The sequence below is a fragment of the Stegostoma tigrinum genome, chromosome 4 (genome assembly GCF_030684315.1).
Source record: "Stegostoma tigrinum isolate sSteTig4 chromosome 4, sSteTig4.hap1, whole genome shotgun sequence".
Classification (NCBI taxonomy): Eukaryota; Metazoa; Chordata; class Chondrichthyes; order Orectolobiformes; family Stegostomatidae; genus Stegostoma; species Stegostoma tigrinum.
Window position 1 is genome coordinate 117,366,309 of NC_081357.1, and position 13,745 is coordinate 117,380,053.

The 13,745-nt window shown below is 41.8% G+C and overlaps 1 protein-coding gene across 2 annotated transcripts in view; it reads left to right on the forward strand.

Moving 5' to 3' along the window:
* The first annotated feature begins 2,610 nt into the window (after window positions 1-2,610).
* The window catches only part of lpin1a (lipin 1a), a 112,420-nt gene continuing 101,285 nt past the window's right edge, over window positions 2,611-13,745 (forward strand). For both annotated transcript variants that reach the window (XM_048531707.2, XM_048531708.2), the window contains exon 1: window positions 2,611-2,781. In XM_048531707.2, the coding sequence (XP_048387664.1) occupies window positions 2,713-2,781 (69 nt within the window). In that variant the 5' untranslated portion in view covers window positions 2,611-2,712. The remainder of the gene's footprint in view (window positions 2,782-13,745) is intronic.

Sequence of the window (13,745 nt, forward strand, 5' to 3'; positions counted from 1 at the left end):
AGCAAATTGCTGTGGTCAAGCCTTCTCTGAATTATATTTACCCAAATCTGAACAAACCACTTGGACTCATGCTGTGATGCAAAACAGGGCCCCAGACTAAGAGGTGAAACATTTGCAACAAAAGGAATCAATTAATGCGCAAACATATTTGCTGTTGGAGTATTTCAACTTATTGAATGAATAATACTGTTACAATAAAGATCAACTCAAAAAGAACCAGACTTATTCTGAGCATAGAGTAAAAATGTCAGTGATCCTGAAGTGGTCACTTACCCCAAACAAGTGCTTCATTTAGTGGGGCCTTTCCTTTTACAGTATTTGCACTGAAATAACAGATGAGTTACTGTATAGAAAATATTTATTATTTTACTATGAATAACAATTTGGTCATCACTCACTCACTCATGCTCTCTTTTATTCCCAACCCATATTTAGATCAATATTTTAGGGTGAATTTTTTTTTCTGGACTTTCTCCCACTTCCAAACCTAAATATACATAAATTGCTAAAATTATGAAGGTGGAGGAGCTGTAAGAAAAGTCATCCCCATGCCTCAGAGGCAGTCAGGATGATTCAAATGCAGTACACCAAAGCCAGAATAAAGCAGTGCTAGTGTCTTGAATGCATACTTAAAGTAGTTGCAGACCCTAAACAAAGCCTCAAAGCAGAAACTGATGTCCATTTCAAGCCCACTGACTCCCACAGCCACCTAGAATACCCCTCCTCCCACCCAACCCCTGCAAAAATTCAATCCCCTATTCCCAATTCCTCCGCCTCAGCTGCTCCCAGGATGAGGCATTCCACTCCCGCACATCCCAGGTGTCCACATTCTTCCAGGACTGCGACTTTCCCCCCCACAGCCGTTGAGAATGCCCTTGACCACGTCTCCCGCATTTCCCACCACACATCCCTCACACCCCACCCCCACCACCGCCCCAAAAAGATCCCCCTCGTTCTCACATACCACCCCACCAACCTCCGGATACAACATATCATCCTCCGACACTTCCGCGATCTACAATCCTACCACGCCACCCAACACATTTTTCCATCCCCACCCGTGTCTGCCTTCTGGAGAGACCACTCTCTCCATGACTCCCTTGTTTGCTCCACACTCCCCTCCAACCCCACCACACCCAGCACCTTTCCCTGCAACCACAGGAAGTAATACACTTGCCCCCACACCTCCTCCCTCACCCCCATCCCCATCCCAGGCCCCAAGGTGACTTTCCATTTTAACTCCCCCCTCCCATCCCTCAGAAAACATGTCCATCATGGGCCTCCTGCAGTGCCACAATGATGCCACCCAAAGGTTGCAGGAACAGCAACTCATATTCCACTTGGGAACCCTGCAGCCCAATAGCATCAATGTGGACTCCACAAGCTTCAAAATCTCCCCTCCGCCCCACCACTGCATCCCAAAACCAGCCCAGCCTATCTCCACTTCCCTAACCTGTTTTTCCTCTCACCCATCCCTTCCTCCCACCTCAAGCCACACCTCCATTTCCCACCTACTACCTCATCCTGCCTCCCTGACCTGTCTGTCTTCCCCAGACTGACCTATCCCCTGCCTACCTCCCCAACTATACTCTCCTCTCCACCTATCTTCTCTTCTCTCCATCTTCAGTCCACCTCCCCCTCTCTCCCTATTTATTCCAGAACCCTCACCCCATCCCCTTCTCTAATGAACGGTCTAGGCCTGAAATGTCAGCCTTTGTGCTCCTGAGATGCTGCTTGGCCTGCTGTGTTCATCCAGCTCCATACCTTGTTATCTACAATTTTAACCTCAAAGCAGCCACTGGCTTAAATCAAAAACAGAAGTTGCTGGAAAAGCTCAGCAGCTCTGGAAGCATCTGTGACAAAGAATCAAAGCTAATGTTTCAGGTCTAGTGACCATCCTTCAAATCTTTTGCTTTTGTTCCTGATTTTCAGCATCTGCAGTTCATTTGGTTTTTAAATGGCTTGGCTCACTCATTTGACATGTGACACTTCCTCATTGTTGATTTATTTAAATTAAGATCTTTTGCTCTCTGGTGTTGTTTTCATCCTCTCAGTTGTGAATGAGCCTTTTCATTTGACCATTATTATATTAAGCAATATGCACAATTGCCTTAAATTGGTTGCAAAAGAGATCTGTTATCAGCATTGTTTTTATGATGTACTTTACAGTTATTTCAATATTATGATGTAATCAAATAATCATGAGAATAAGATCACCACCAATTTGTGTTTTTTTTTAAATCAGTGCTTCAAACATTATCTTCTTTTATTCTGAGCTCTGCAAATTCTGATTTAGAAGCTATTTACACTGCAAGTGCCCTAATGGGATCCCATGATAATGGACAATTGTCCAATTTAGTGTTTTGAAAGGAATGTGATATTATCAAGACTGTGATAAGTAAAATTTAATAATACTTAAACTGCTTCAATGCTTTAATTGGGTTGTTTACTAATCTTCAAACCTCCCGTTAAAACCGCAGCTGAACTTGTTGCTTTCAGATTCTGGGAAATCTGAGGGGTCAGGGACTGTAATGACTGTAGGCTGACTCCCTGCTCAGGTTTCTGCTTGGATGGCCATGTAAAATTAGCACATAAACATGATCAGCAACATGCTGGATAGTTAGTACAGAAGATTTCCTTTGAAACAACACAGCTTGGGAGGTGTATTTAACTTGAACTTGTAAAACATTTTGGAGAAAGTATGAAAAGAAAATGACAGAGGAAGAAAATGAGGAAGAAATTAAATATATTGGAAGTCCCACAGAATCCATTTGGTCATGGGTAAGTCCTGGGCCTTAATGATTGGGTTAAATCTGAGACTCAAATAAATAAATGTGATTCTTTGATATGAAAGACAAGCATTTTGACATGTTGATGTTTGTTTTGATATTAAACTGATGTCCTAATGATTACTGTGGCTCTGTATTCATTTCAAAATGATGAGTTTAAGTAGACCAAGCTAATTCTGACTGCTTTCTAGTTATAATTGAAAGGACAAAAATTTTAGTGTGATTTTTCTATGTCTGTTTATATTTGATTTGGGAAGTTAGTCTTAATTAAGTCTTACAATGAGTTGATTTAGGTGTTGAAAAAGTTCAGTTTTTTTTGCAAAATAGCTCCTTGGTTAGCATATGAGGACAGTCTGTTTTGTGCCTTACAGGGGCATGCCACTTCTTGAAGCCATTTTCTGTCCATAGTGATATTGAAGTTACATTCAAAGGAGAAAGAACCTGAGAGCAAATGTTCACCCAGCTTCATGTAATTCAAATAATTGAGGCTTCATCAAATAAGCTGAACCAGCTGTCTCTAATTTAAATGTGCATCATCTTATTGAAAACTCTCAATTGATTTTTATTTCAATACAATTCATCTTTCTACAGTAGTTGACAAAATGGGGAAGCATGGTAATGAGAAAGTCCTACAAATTCCAAGCATGTGGGCATTAGGCAAAATTATAAAGGCTGAGCCTCCTTTATTATCTCTCCATTGCATTTTGGCTGTTTAATTTTAATCCAACCCTGTTGTCTTTCCCAGTTACCTGGGTTGGGGGGGGGGAGGAGGCTTGGTGTAATGGTGTTGTGGCGTGTGTAGAGATGATATTTGGCAGAACGTTCTGTTAAAGGAGCCATGAGGATCCTGCTGGTTTAAAAGCTGTAATGAACTGATCGCACATGGTTTGAGTCTCACCTGCTCCAGAAATATATAACAACATCTCAACTGGTTGAGAAGGAAAATAGGCTAAATAAACATGCGTGTACCTTCTGGAGCCAATGTCTCTGTTTAACTGCAGAGTTTCTCAAACCCTGTGAAATTTGAGTCACATTCTAATCTGAGAACAAGCTCCTGAATGCATTGTGGGAGCATGTATTCTCACTCTCTTAAACTTAAAATGTCCTGAAAGTTGAGATGCTGATAGACCTTGCAAAACCATGACAGTAACAATGGTAATAGATGCTTCTATGATGGACACATCTCTCAATTCTAACTTTTAATCCCCAAACTGAAAGTCTCCTATCCGTCAAGAGAAATCAGCTAATGGTTTGTATCTGGTGACCCTTTGTGGTTAAATCTGATTATCTTTGAGGATGCTGCCAGACCTGCCAAGTTTTTCCAGCAATGTGTTTCTATTTCTGATTTACAGCATCTGCAGTTCTTTGGTTTTTCTTTACTGTTCCATTTTGCCTTTAAGGAGAGAGGGTTCATATTGATTCCAAATCTTTTGTTCGTTGTAACACAACTTTCTAGTTCCTTTTATTGTGGAAAAACATCATTTTCAAAAAATTCTATGTTCAGTATGTGAATCTAGGGGTAAATATAATCAGACTCATCCAGCTGGTAGATTTTGTATTGGAAGTAATTAGAAAGTGACATCATTGAATGTAAAATAGTCATAAATTCATTTGTGCCAGTTAATATCAGATAAAATGCCCTTAATATATTCACAAACATATTGAAACAACAACTGACCAAGAGCTTTGTCTTAAACATAATGTCCCTTTTAAAGACTCTATATTTTGTCAATTTTTTTTTTTGTTTGGTGCTACTGTTGACTTATTTCTTGGCTGTAGAATTTTTTGTCAAAACGAGGTTTCTTTGTTGTTAACAAGGTGTAGAGCTGGATGAACACTGCAGGCCAAGCAGAATCAAAGGAGCAGGAAAGCTGACGTTTCGGCCCTAGATCCTTCTTCAGAAATGAAGATTCTACAGCATCTGCAGTTTCTACTATCTCTGTGGTTGTTTATCGTTGCCTCTAAGCATCTGCATTATTTAGTGAGGGAACTGATTTTCATCCCTAAAATGTTCGTAAAGGGCCTCCGGCCCAATACTACAGTGTTGGACCAATGGAGGGCTTCCTAGTTGGAAGTTCAATCTTTCAGGTCTGAGATGATAAACAAAAGTCTATATGTTTGCTCTGGTGATTTCAAACGGATGATAAAGATCCGTTGTTCTCTAGTGGAGATTTGTAGGGAGTCCTGCTGGTCACCATTCCAATCTGTGCGAGTACATTTTGTGGTATGTACTGTACTTAGGAAACAATTACCACTCTGCTTCAGATAATCCATTTTGGAAAGTAATTACAAAATGATAAGCTGTAAATAAATGTAATAGTAAATCATTTCCAAAACCCGTGTGAAGTCATCAAGCCAATTTAAGGTTTACTTGCAAGTAACTATCCTTGTGACAGTTTCTACTAGAAACTGAAAATGCTCGACAAATTCAGCAGGTCTGGCAGCACCTATGTCTGGCAGCACCTATGGTGAGAGAAACTTAATTCTTCAAGTCCACTATGACTGTTACTCAGATATCATCTTTGAGACTAAATTTTAGTAGATTTTTCTAATGAATAGTATCATGCATTAGAAAATGTTAGATTTGTTTGTTTTTTTATTAAGGTAGATATTCAGTAATGGTTTTTTGTAGTACTGTAAACAACAGAACATTCCATTTTTGTTCCAAGACTTTGGATTTTAAAAAAAACAAAATTGACATTACCCTGATCTGCTGTCGCACAAATAATGCTGTGTTGTTACAATGGCATTAAAGTGACTCTCCCAATTTTTGACAGGTTGTGTGGAAATATTTAGCACTCAACAGCTTGAAACCAGCGTTGACTTTGGATCTTCACTAATTTTAAAATCAACTGAGACTCCAACTTTTGGGCACATTGGGCCTAATTTTAAATTTCAGCCCTGACACTAATGACATTAGCCCTACATCACCATTTGAACTTCAACATTCACGAGGCAAACTCTGGCTGATCCAAGACCAGGATTGGAGTCTCACTGGAAGAGGCCAAAATAACTTTTTTTTTTCTTAAACTTTTAAATGAGATTTGTTTGGCTGCTTGGTGATTCAAGAGGAATGGAAGTGCTGTCCTGAAATGCATGTAGCTTTTGGTCTTTCTGACTCCCAAACATGCTTTGTTTAAGCAGATACAAATGACAATTTAGGAGCGGGAGGATGCCATTCAGCCCTTGAACCAGTTCCATCATTTTCATGACGTCATGGCTGGCTGATCTAATTTTTGCTCCAAATCCACTTTTCCTGTACCCCACACACCCTTTGACTCTCTTGTGAATCAAGGATCCATCAAACTTGGCCTTGTGACCATTTGCTGATCCTTACTCCACCACTTTCCGGAGAAGATAATTATTCACACTTCTACCAGCCTTCCAGCGACAAGGAAAAACTCAGACTTAAGTGGGGAAACTATTTTTACTTTGAGTTCTTCTTAAGAAGAGTCCCCTAGTTCCAGACTACATCACAAGGGGAAATGCCCTCCCAGCATGAACCCAGCCAAACACTATTTAGGATGCTTGTTTCACTCAGACCATCTTGCATTCATTTGCCTCACTCCAATGCATAAGGCCTAATCTTTTTTAAAATTTCTTAAGATAACTCTCTCATCCCAGGGACCAATTGAATGAACTTTCTCTGAAAAGCAACATCTCGTCAGTATTGGTTCAGCACCATCTCGCCCTCTCATTCCTTGTCATCACCAAAAGCATGAACTTCAGTTCAAAGTGCTGCTCTGGTCCACTGACCCTGACATCACTCGGACACTTTGTAAAGTAAACAATAGATTAGACTCAGAGATAATGGGAACTGCAGATGCTGGAGATTCCAAGATAATAAAATGTGAGGCTGGATGAACACAGCAGGCCAAGCAGCATCTCAGGAGCACAAAAGCTGACGTTTCGGGCCATCACTCTGATGAAGGGTCTAGGCCCGAAACGTCAGCTTTTGTGCTCCTGAGATGCTGCTTGGCCTGCTGTGTTCATCCAGCCTCACAATAGATTAGACTCACTGGGTTAAAATTGGCCAAGCCTTCTTTACTTCAAGGTGCACTGCTCACTGTGACTCCTGACAAACTGATCCAAATTGAAATTGGGGTTGTACAGATTTGCATTTAACATGTTTCCTTTCCATTCTCTTCTCTTGAAGTAATGCAACATAGTTTCTCTGCAGCAGGGAGCAGCTGCTCTCTACTACAGCAGTAGTTTAAGGTATGGGGTTTTGGCTCATGCAGTGTCCTTGACATTTTGTTATTTACTGATCTGTTTTAGTGCTGTGTAACATGATCTAGATGCTGGAGTTAGAATAAGTATAATGAGCTAGTGAAAGAACAGAGTAGTTCATGAGAATATTCGGGACCTGCTGAACACTTAGGCTTCTCTGCTGTTTGTTTTGGGAATGTGGCATCTTGCTCGTCATTTGGTGTTGTTTCAAGTGTGGGACCCCTTGTGATACAAAGCTAGCATTCCTAACCCTGGACCAGGTTCAAATCCCACCCGCTCCAGCGTGTGTTGTAATATGAGCAGGTTCACTTGTAAAACAGGTTATATTTTTAAAATCAGTGGTGTACTTATCCTTTTTGATTATCGTTTAATGCAATGAGAATCAATTATTAGAACTCTGGGTGCATTTTAAAAATGGCAGATGGCATTTTGAATGCACAAGGCATGTTTTACATTGTGGGCTGGTGTCACTTTTTTTGCTGATAATGTACAAATCACACAGGGAGATAGGTGAACTCAGGTGCATTTGAAATGAGAGCTGAGTTCAAACAGGTCATTGTGTCAAATCCCTTCAACTCAGCATGGGGCCACAGACCCATGAAGTTTGTGGCAGAAACAAGAGGTCTGTTTTAATCCTTGATCCTTGAAGTGTAAGGATTTAAAATATTAGTGTAGACGGTTGCTATCCAGCAGGGCTAGAAAATAAAACACTGGGTGCATTTATTGACCGGCCAGTTGACTGGTAGCAGAGAGATTTGGCTGGGGGCGGGGGGGGGTGGGCGTGTTTAGTTGTGTGGCGTGGGGAGAAGCCATCTGTTCCTGTAGTTTCAGTAGACTATGTTGTAACCATCACCTACGAAATGTTGCTTCAGCTGAGCCCAATATGAATGCTTGGCCAGACTTCGGAACCACTTAACTCATCAGGGGAGCTGAGTTCATTGTTTGACCATTTTAGGAGGCTAGTTAGCCTTGAACCCTGACTTGAAACTATTTTCAAACTGCAACAGATACATGTTGGTGGATTAGAGAAGGCATTTCTCTTATGGATAAATCCATCGCCTTCCAAACTGTTCCCTCTCCAATCATGGAGATGGGGCAGAGGGGAATCTTAACCTCGTTGTCTTCAGCTTTTGTTACAAGGGCAAATGGAGAAATAGCTTTTTCTAAGCATGGTCGGGGACAACTAAATAGCTTCCTGTGAGGGGATTGGTGGGAAGGTGGAAGAATGTGATTGATACCACGAATGGCTAAACATCCTTGTTCTTTTGAGCCATCATTTCCTGTGTTCCCATGTGTTTGACGTCCTTTTTGAATTGTTTTATTTAATGTGAACTGATACAAACCGGAAAACACTACTTAGTAGAAAAGTAGTTTTGAAAAAGATCACAACATATTTGCAGGCAGATTACAATGTACCTGGTTTACCAGCTGTGAGCAATGAGGCCTCATTCAGTTTACTTTTTGCAAAAATATCATCTTATGAATAAAGCTTTTTAATGTACATAAAATTACAAAACAGCTTGGTTCATGACAGTCTTTGGATATGGAGGACAAACAAACATTGGAGGCTGACTTTCTATATTTTGCAACAAAATCCGAAGGCATTTTTAAAATCATGCAAGGTACTATTTACATTTGAGGCCTTTGAAAGTAGTCTTTTCACACTGCATCTTGGCAGCATCTTCCCTGTACTATGGAATGTGCCAGTCTGCAACATTCAGTCACAGCCATCTCTTTGCACTGAATGACCAACAAATCCCATCTGCCCAGCTTCTGCCTCCCCTTGGCTACCCATGCTCCCAAGTAATGGTATTTGCCCTAGACCCTCTGAGCCATACCTTCAGTAATCTGCCCTGAGTGTGAAGGGGATAAAGGATTGATTAGCCTAGTTCTCAAACAACATGGCCCCTGCATTTACCTTAGCTCTTGAGGCCAGTTCAAAGTGGGTGCAGATGCTGAGGAGTCTGCTCACTGATTAGCAGATCAGAGTCAGGGGAGAAAGAAGAAAAGGACGTGTGCAGGGAGGCTTGGACCTGCAGGCCTCTGCTTGGAATAGCTGCCCCTCTCAGGCTCACGTTGTCACTGATAGACTCAGACTCAGCTGAAGGCTCTGTACTACAATGCAGTCTATTCCTGGCTAGTGATGAAGACCCCCGCCCCCTCACTGCTCTGACTCTACCTATGAAGCTTCAAAATGTCAATGTATTCCTGAGTGGGGTGAGGTCTGTGTTGTGATTATATTAAAAGATACTCATACAAAGCTAATTTTGTGTAGGGTCTCTTGTTATGACTACCCAATCTTAAAGTCTTGTGAAACTACTGCCTCCAATTGGTTAAGACGAATCAGAAGTAGACAAGCAAACACTTTGCATTTTTTCATGTTTAACATTAATTGACATAAACACAATTTCAGTTGTTGGATTCTAGTATTCATTGTCACTTAATGTTCAAATTCTTAGAGCACTAATTATTTGCTGATAGATATCCAACAGGTATAATTTGCCCAAACTTAAGTAACACAAGAATTCTGCAAAAAGGAATAATGATTTTTGATTTTTATTTATTCTTGGGGTGACATTTTGTTTGCCCACATTACTTCTGGGAAGGGAGTTGGTGAATTTTTTTACATGCTGCTGTGGATGTAACAGATAGCAGCACTGTTACAGGCATGGAGTAGTAAAACATTTTTTAATAGCTAGAAACACTTAAAGAAGTAATGACAGTGTACTTAAGTCAGGACAGAGTGTAGCTTAGAAGACAAAAGGTTGATGTGTTGGAAGTATATTAAGTATTACCTGCAATGTATTAAAACCAGAAGATGCTAGAGAAATTCAGCAGGTTTGACAGGACCGTTCTGAGTCAATGATCCTTCAGAAATGAAGGGGCTGCAAGTATGTTGGCCTTACTCAACAGAAAAGTGAGAAGCAAGTGATACTCATAGTTAAAGTGCCCCCTGAACAAAAGATAAAGGGAGTGATGACCGTAGTAGAGAAGAGATACTGATGCAGACTAGATGGACATGGTAGATGATAACAGCAGAAAATAGGTTAGCTCTGCTGAGAGCAAAACCAGGCAAACAAAAAACCACCCAAAACGGAGGACAGAGTTTATGGCCTTCAGTTGTTGAGCCCAAATTCTGAGTCCTGAAGACTGGAAAGGGCCAAAGCAGAAAAGGCAATATTGTTCCAACACAGGCTGGAGTTTGGGGTGCTGTTGCAAGGCTAGGACTGAATCTAAACAATGAGGAAATGATAAATGCATTAATTTGATGCAGTTTACTGGCCAGACATACACACTCTCTCTCTCTCCTTTTTCTTCCTCCAGCCCCAATTCTTAGTATTTAAAGTGCAAGTACTTCAGCCTGCCCACCTCACTTCTTTTCCTTCCTTAAAGTTCTGGGTTGAAATTTTCTGGGCTCTGAGACAGGGAAATAGCCAGCAGTCACGTCAGTACAGCATTCCCATTTGGTGGCAAGGTTATCAGGATAGGGGTTGGTTGGGAGGTAGGAACAGTCTGGAATGTGGATCAGCAGACCACTGAGTCTAGCAGCTGATAGACGCCCAAATTAGGGGGACTATAATGGCATTATTGCAGAACTGCAGTACACAAAGGTACAGCTTTAATGAAGTGAACACTGGAGCAGGCAGCCCCCAGCTCTAAGGAGTCAGCAAAAGGATTTTCTTCCAGTCCCAGGGACCTAATGTATGCATTTTTTTTTTCTTTCTGGGTTTTGGGAGTGCCTCCATTTCAAGGTGATGTCACGTTAGTGGAATTTCCAGCTTGCTTTTCCCAGGGAGGTGGCTGGGGTTTCCCAAACTCACTTCCAAACACACTTCTCAACAAGCATTACTAGAAAGCAGTCAAAATGTGAACTTTGGTTATGATATATTTTTCCATCTATGTCCAGGGATGTTAGAAATAACACTTTTTTTTCAAAAAATAGATGAAAAACTTGGTAGTTTGGGGGACTGCCCCTTAAAGAGCTGATCAGATGACCTGGGGAGGGGGCATGGTGGGGGTGGAGCTGGTCTAGTCTGGAAGCAGCTGTGGGAATGTGTGTAGCATCAATGAAGTGTTCCTGGTCAGATTTTGACACTTCTAAATTTGTCTGCCTGATGTAGACTTGCTGGTTCAAAAGGAAGCACCCTCCTAACACTGGGACATAAGAGCCTTTTTGCTTTCAGGCTTACAAATTGGTGTCACAGACAGGGTGGGTGAAGAAGGCATTTGGTATGCTTGCTCCATTGAATATAGGAGTTAGAATACCATTTTGCCAACGTACAGGACATTTGTGAAACCACTTTTGGAGGACAGTGTAAATCTCTTCTGAATCCTCTGCTATTTTAGTGGTAATCTTGCTGTAGTGGGGCAACCAGAACAGTACAAAGGTCTCTCTGGGACTGGAGGGTTTGAGTTGTAGCAAGAGATTAGATGGGCTGTGGCTATTTTCCAGCCACCAGCTCCCTGCACCCCCTACAGGAGCATTGGAGGATGAGGGGTGATGTTATAAGAGGTTAATAGATATAAATCACACGGGGCACACATTGGTTGAATAACCAAGGCCTTTTTCCCAGGGTGGCTGAGTTCCAAAACCAGGGGTGTCTTTTCTTCAAGGTAAGAGGAGAGAATTTTCAAAGGGACTTGAAGGACAATTTAATGTATCTCCACCACCGCCAACTTCCCCCCCCCCCCCCCACCTTGTGAATCATATGTGGCATGAACTGCCAGGGGAACGTGGTAGTTGCAAGTACAGCTACAATGTTCAAAAGGCGTTTGGAAAAGTTTAGAGGGATATGGGCCAAAAATGTCAGCTTTTGTGCTCTTAATATGCTGCTTGGCCTGCTGTGTTCACCCAGCTCTATGCTTTGTTCTGCAGGCATGAGTGTCTAGTTTTATTTGGAGAAACTTGGTCGGTGCAGACTGCTTAGACCGAAGGGTCTGTTTCCCTCCTGCACTTTTTTTGAGTTTTTCCCTCCCCCCACTCCATCATCTGTTTCTATGACCTCCCACCCACCCCACCCATTCTCAGGCCTGAAGTCAGGATGTTCAGTGTTCAGTTCCATTTATGACTCCTTGAGATTCCACTGTCAGTGAACGTGGCTGAGCAGCCTGAAGCCGTTAGGGTTCAGTCACTCAGCAGATGTGTGTTTTGAATCTCGCTGCCAAACTACTTTTTGTCTCCTTCATGTTTACCACTGACGTGGTTTCTTTCCCTTTCAAGACAAAGGGAACAAAGTGGGGATGCTTTGGACTGCATACATACCAGCAGAAATGAGGTGCTTGCAGCCATAACCTACATTTAAGGTGGATAAATCCCCTGGGTCTGAAGCCCATCCTCAGATGCTGTAGGAAGTTAAGGAAGAAATTGTTGAGGCCCTTGCAGAGATTTATGCCTCATATTTGGCCACTGCTGAAGTCCTGGAAGACCTGGAGAATGGCCAATGGTTTTTCCATTGTTCTAAGAAAGGTAGCCAAGACAATCCAGGGAACTACAGGCCAGTGAGACTGACATCAGTGGTAGGCAAGTTATTGGAGACATTCCTGAGGGGCAGGATCAACAAATATACAGACAATCAAGGTCTGATCAGGGATAGTCAGCATGGATTTGTGTGCAGGAAATGGTGTCTAACAAACCGTTGAGTTTTTTGAAGAGCTAACCAAGAAGATAGGTGAGGGTAGGGCAGCGAATGTTGACTACATGAACTTTAGTAAGGCTTTTGACAAGATCCTGCATGGCAGGCTAGACCAGATTAGGTTGCATGAGATCCTGGGAGAGCTAGCTAATTATGTTCAAAATTGGCAAGAAGCTGAGGGTGATGGCTGAAGGTTTTGATGGACTGGAAGCCTGTGCCTAGTGGTGTGCCACAGGGGTCAGTGCTGGGACCTTTTCTTGTTTGCTATTTACATAAATGAACTGGATGTGGATGTACAAGGCATGATTTAGTAAGTGTGCAGATGATATAAAATTAGGAGGTATCATTAATAGGCTATCAAAAATTAGAGGGACCTTTTAATCAGATGGGGAAGTGGGCTGAGGAGTAGCAAATCCAATTCAATACATGTGAGGTGTTGCACTTTGGAAAGCCAAACAAAAAGATCTTGTACAGTAAATGGTAAAGTCCTGAGGAGTGTTGTGGAACAGAAGGAACGAGGAATAAAAGTACATGGTTCGTTCAAAGCAGCATCACAGGTGGACTGGGTTGTGAAGATAGCATTTAGATGCTGGCCTTCATCAGTCGGCACTGAGTGAGAGTTAGGATGTTATGTTACAGTTGTATAAGCCATTGGTGAGATTATACTTGGAGTATTGTGCTTACAGCTTTGGTTACCCTGGTACAGGAAAGACACAGCTAAACTAGAAAGTGTGCAAAGGTGATTTATGAGGAAGTTGCCAGGACTATTAAGCCCTGATATAGGGAGAGGCTGGCCAGGATAGGACTCTATTCTTTGGGAAGTAGGAGAATGAGGGGTCACCTTTATTGAAGTGTATAAAATCATGAGGAGCATAAACAGAATGAATGCATGTAGTCTTTTCCCCAGGGATGGGGAAATTGAAATCTAGAGGAAATAGGTTTAAGGTGAGTGGGGTTAGATTTTTTTAAGGAGGACCTGAGGGACAACACTGCTCAGTGTTTAATATATGGAATGACCTGTCAGAGAAAGTGGTTGAGGCAGGTACACTAGCAATTCAGTTTTTTAAAAAAACAACTTTGGATATGTACATGG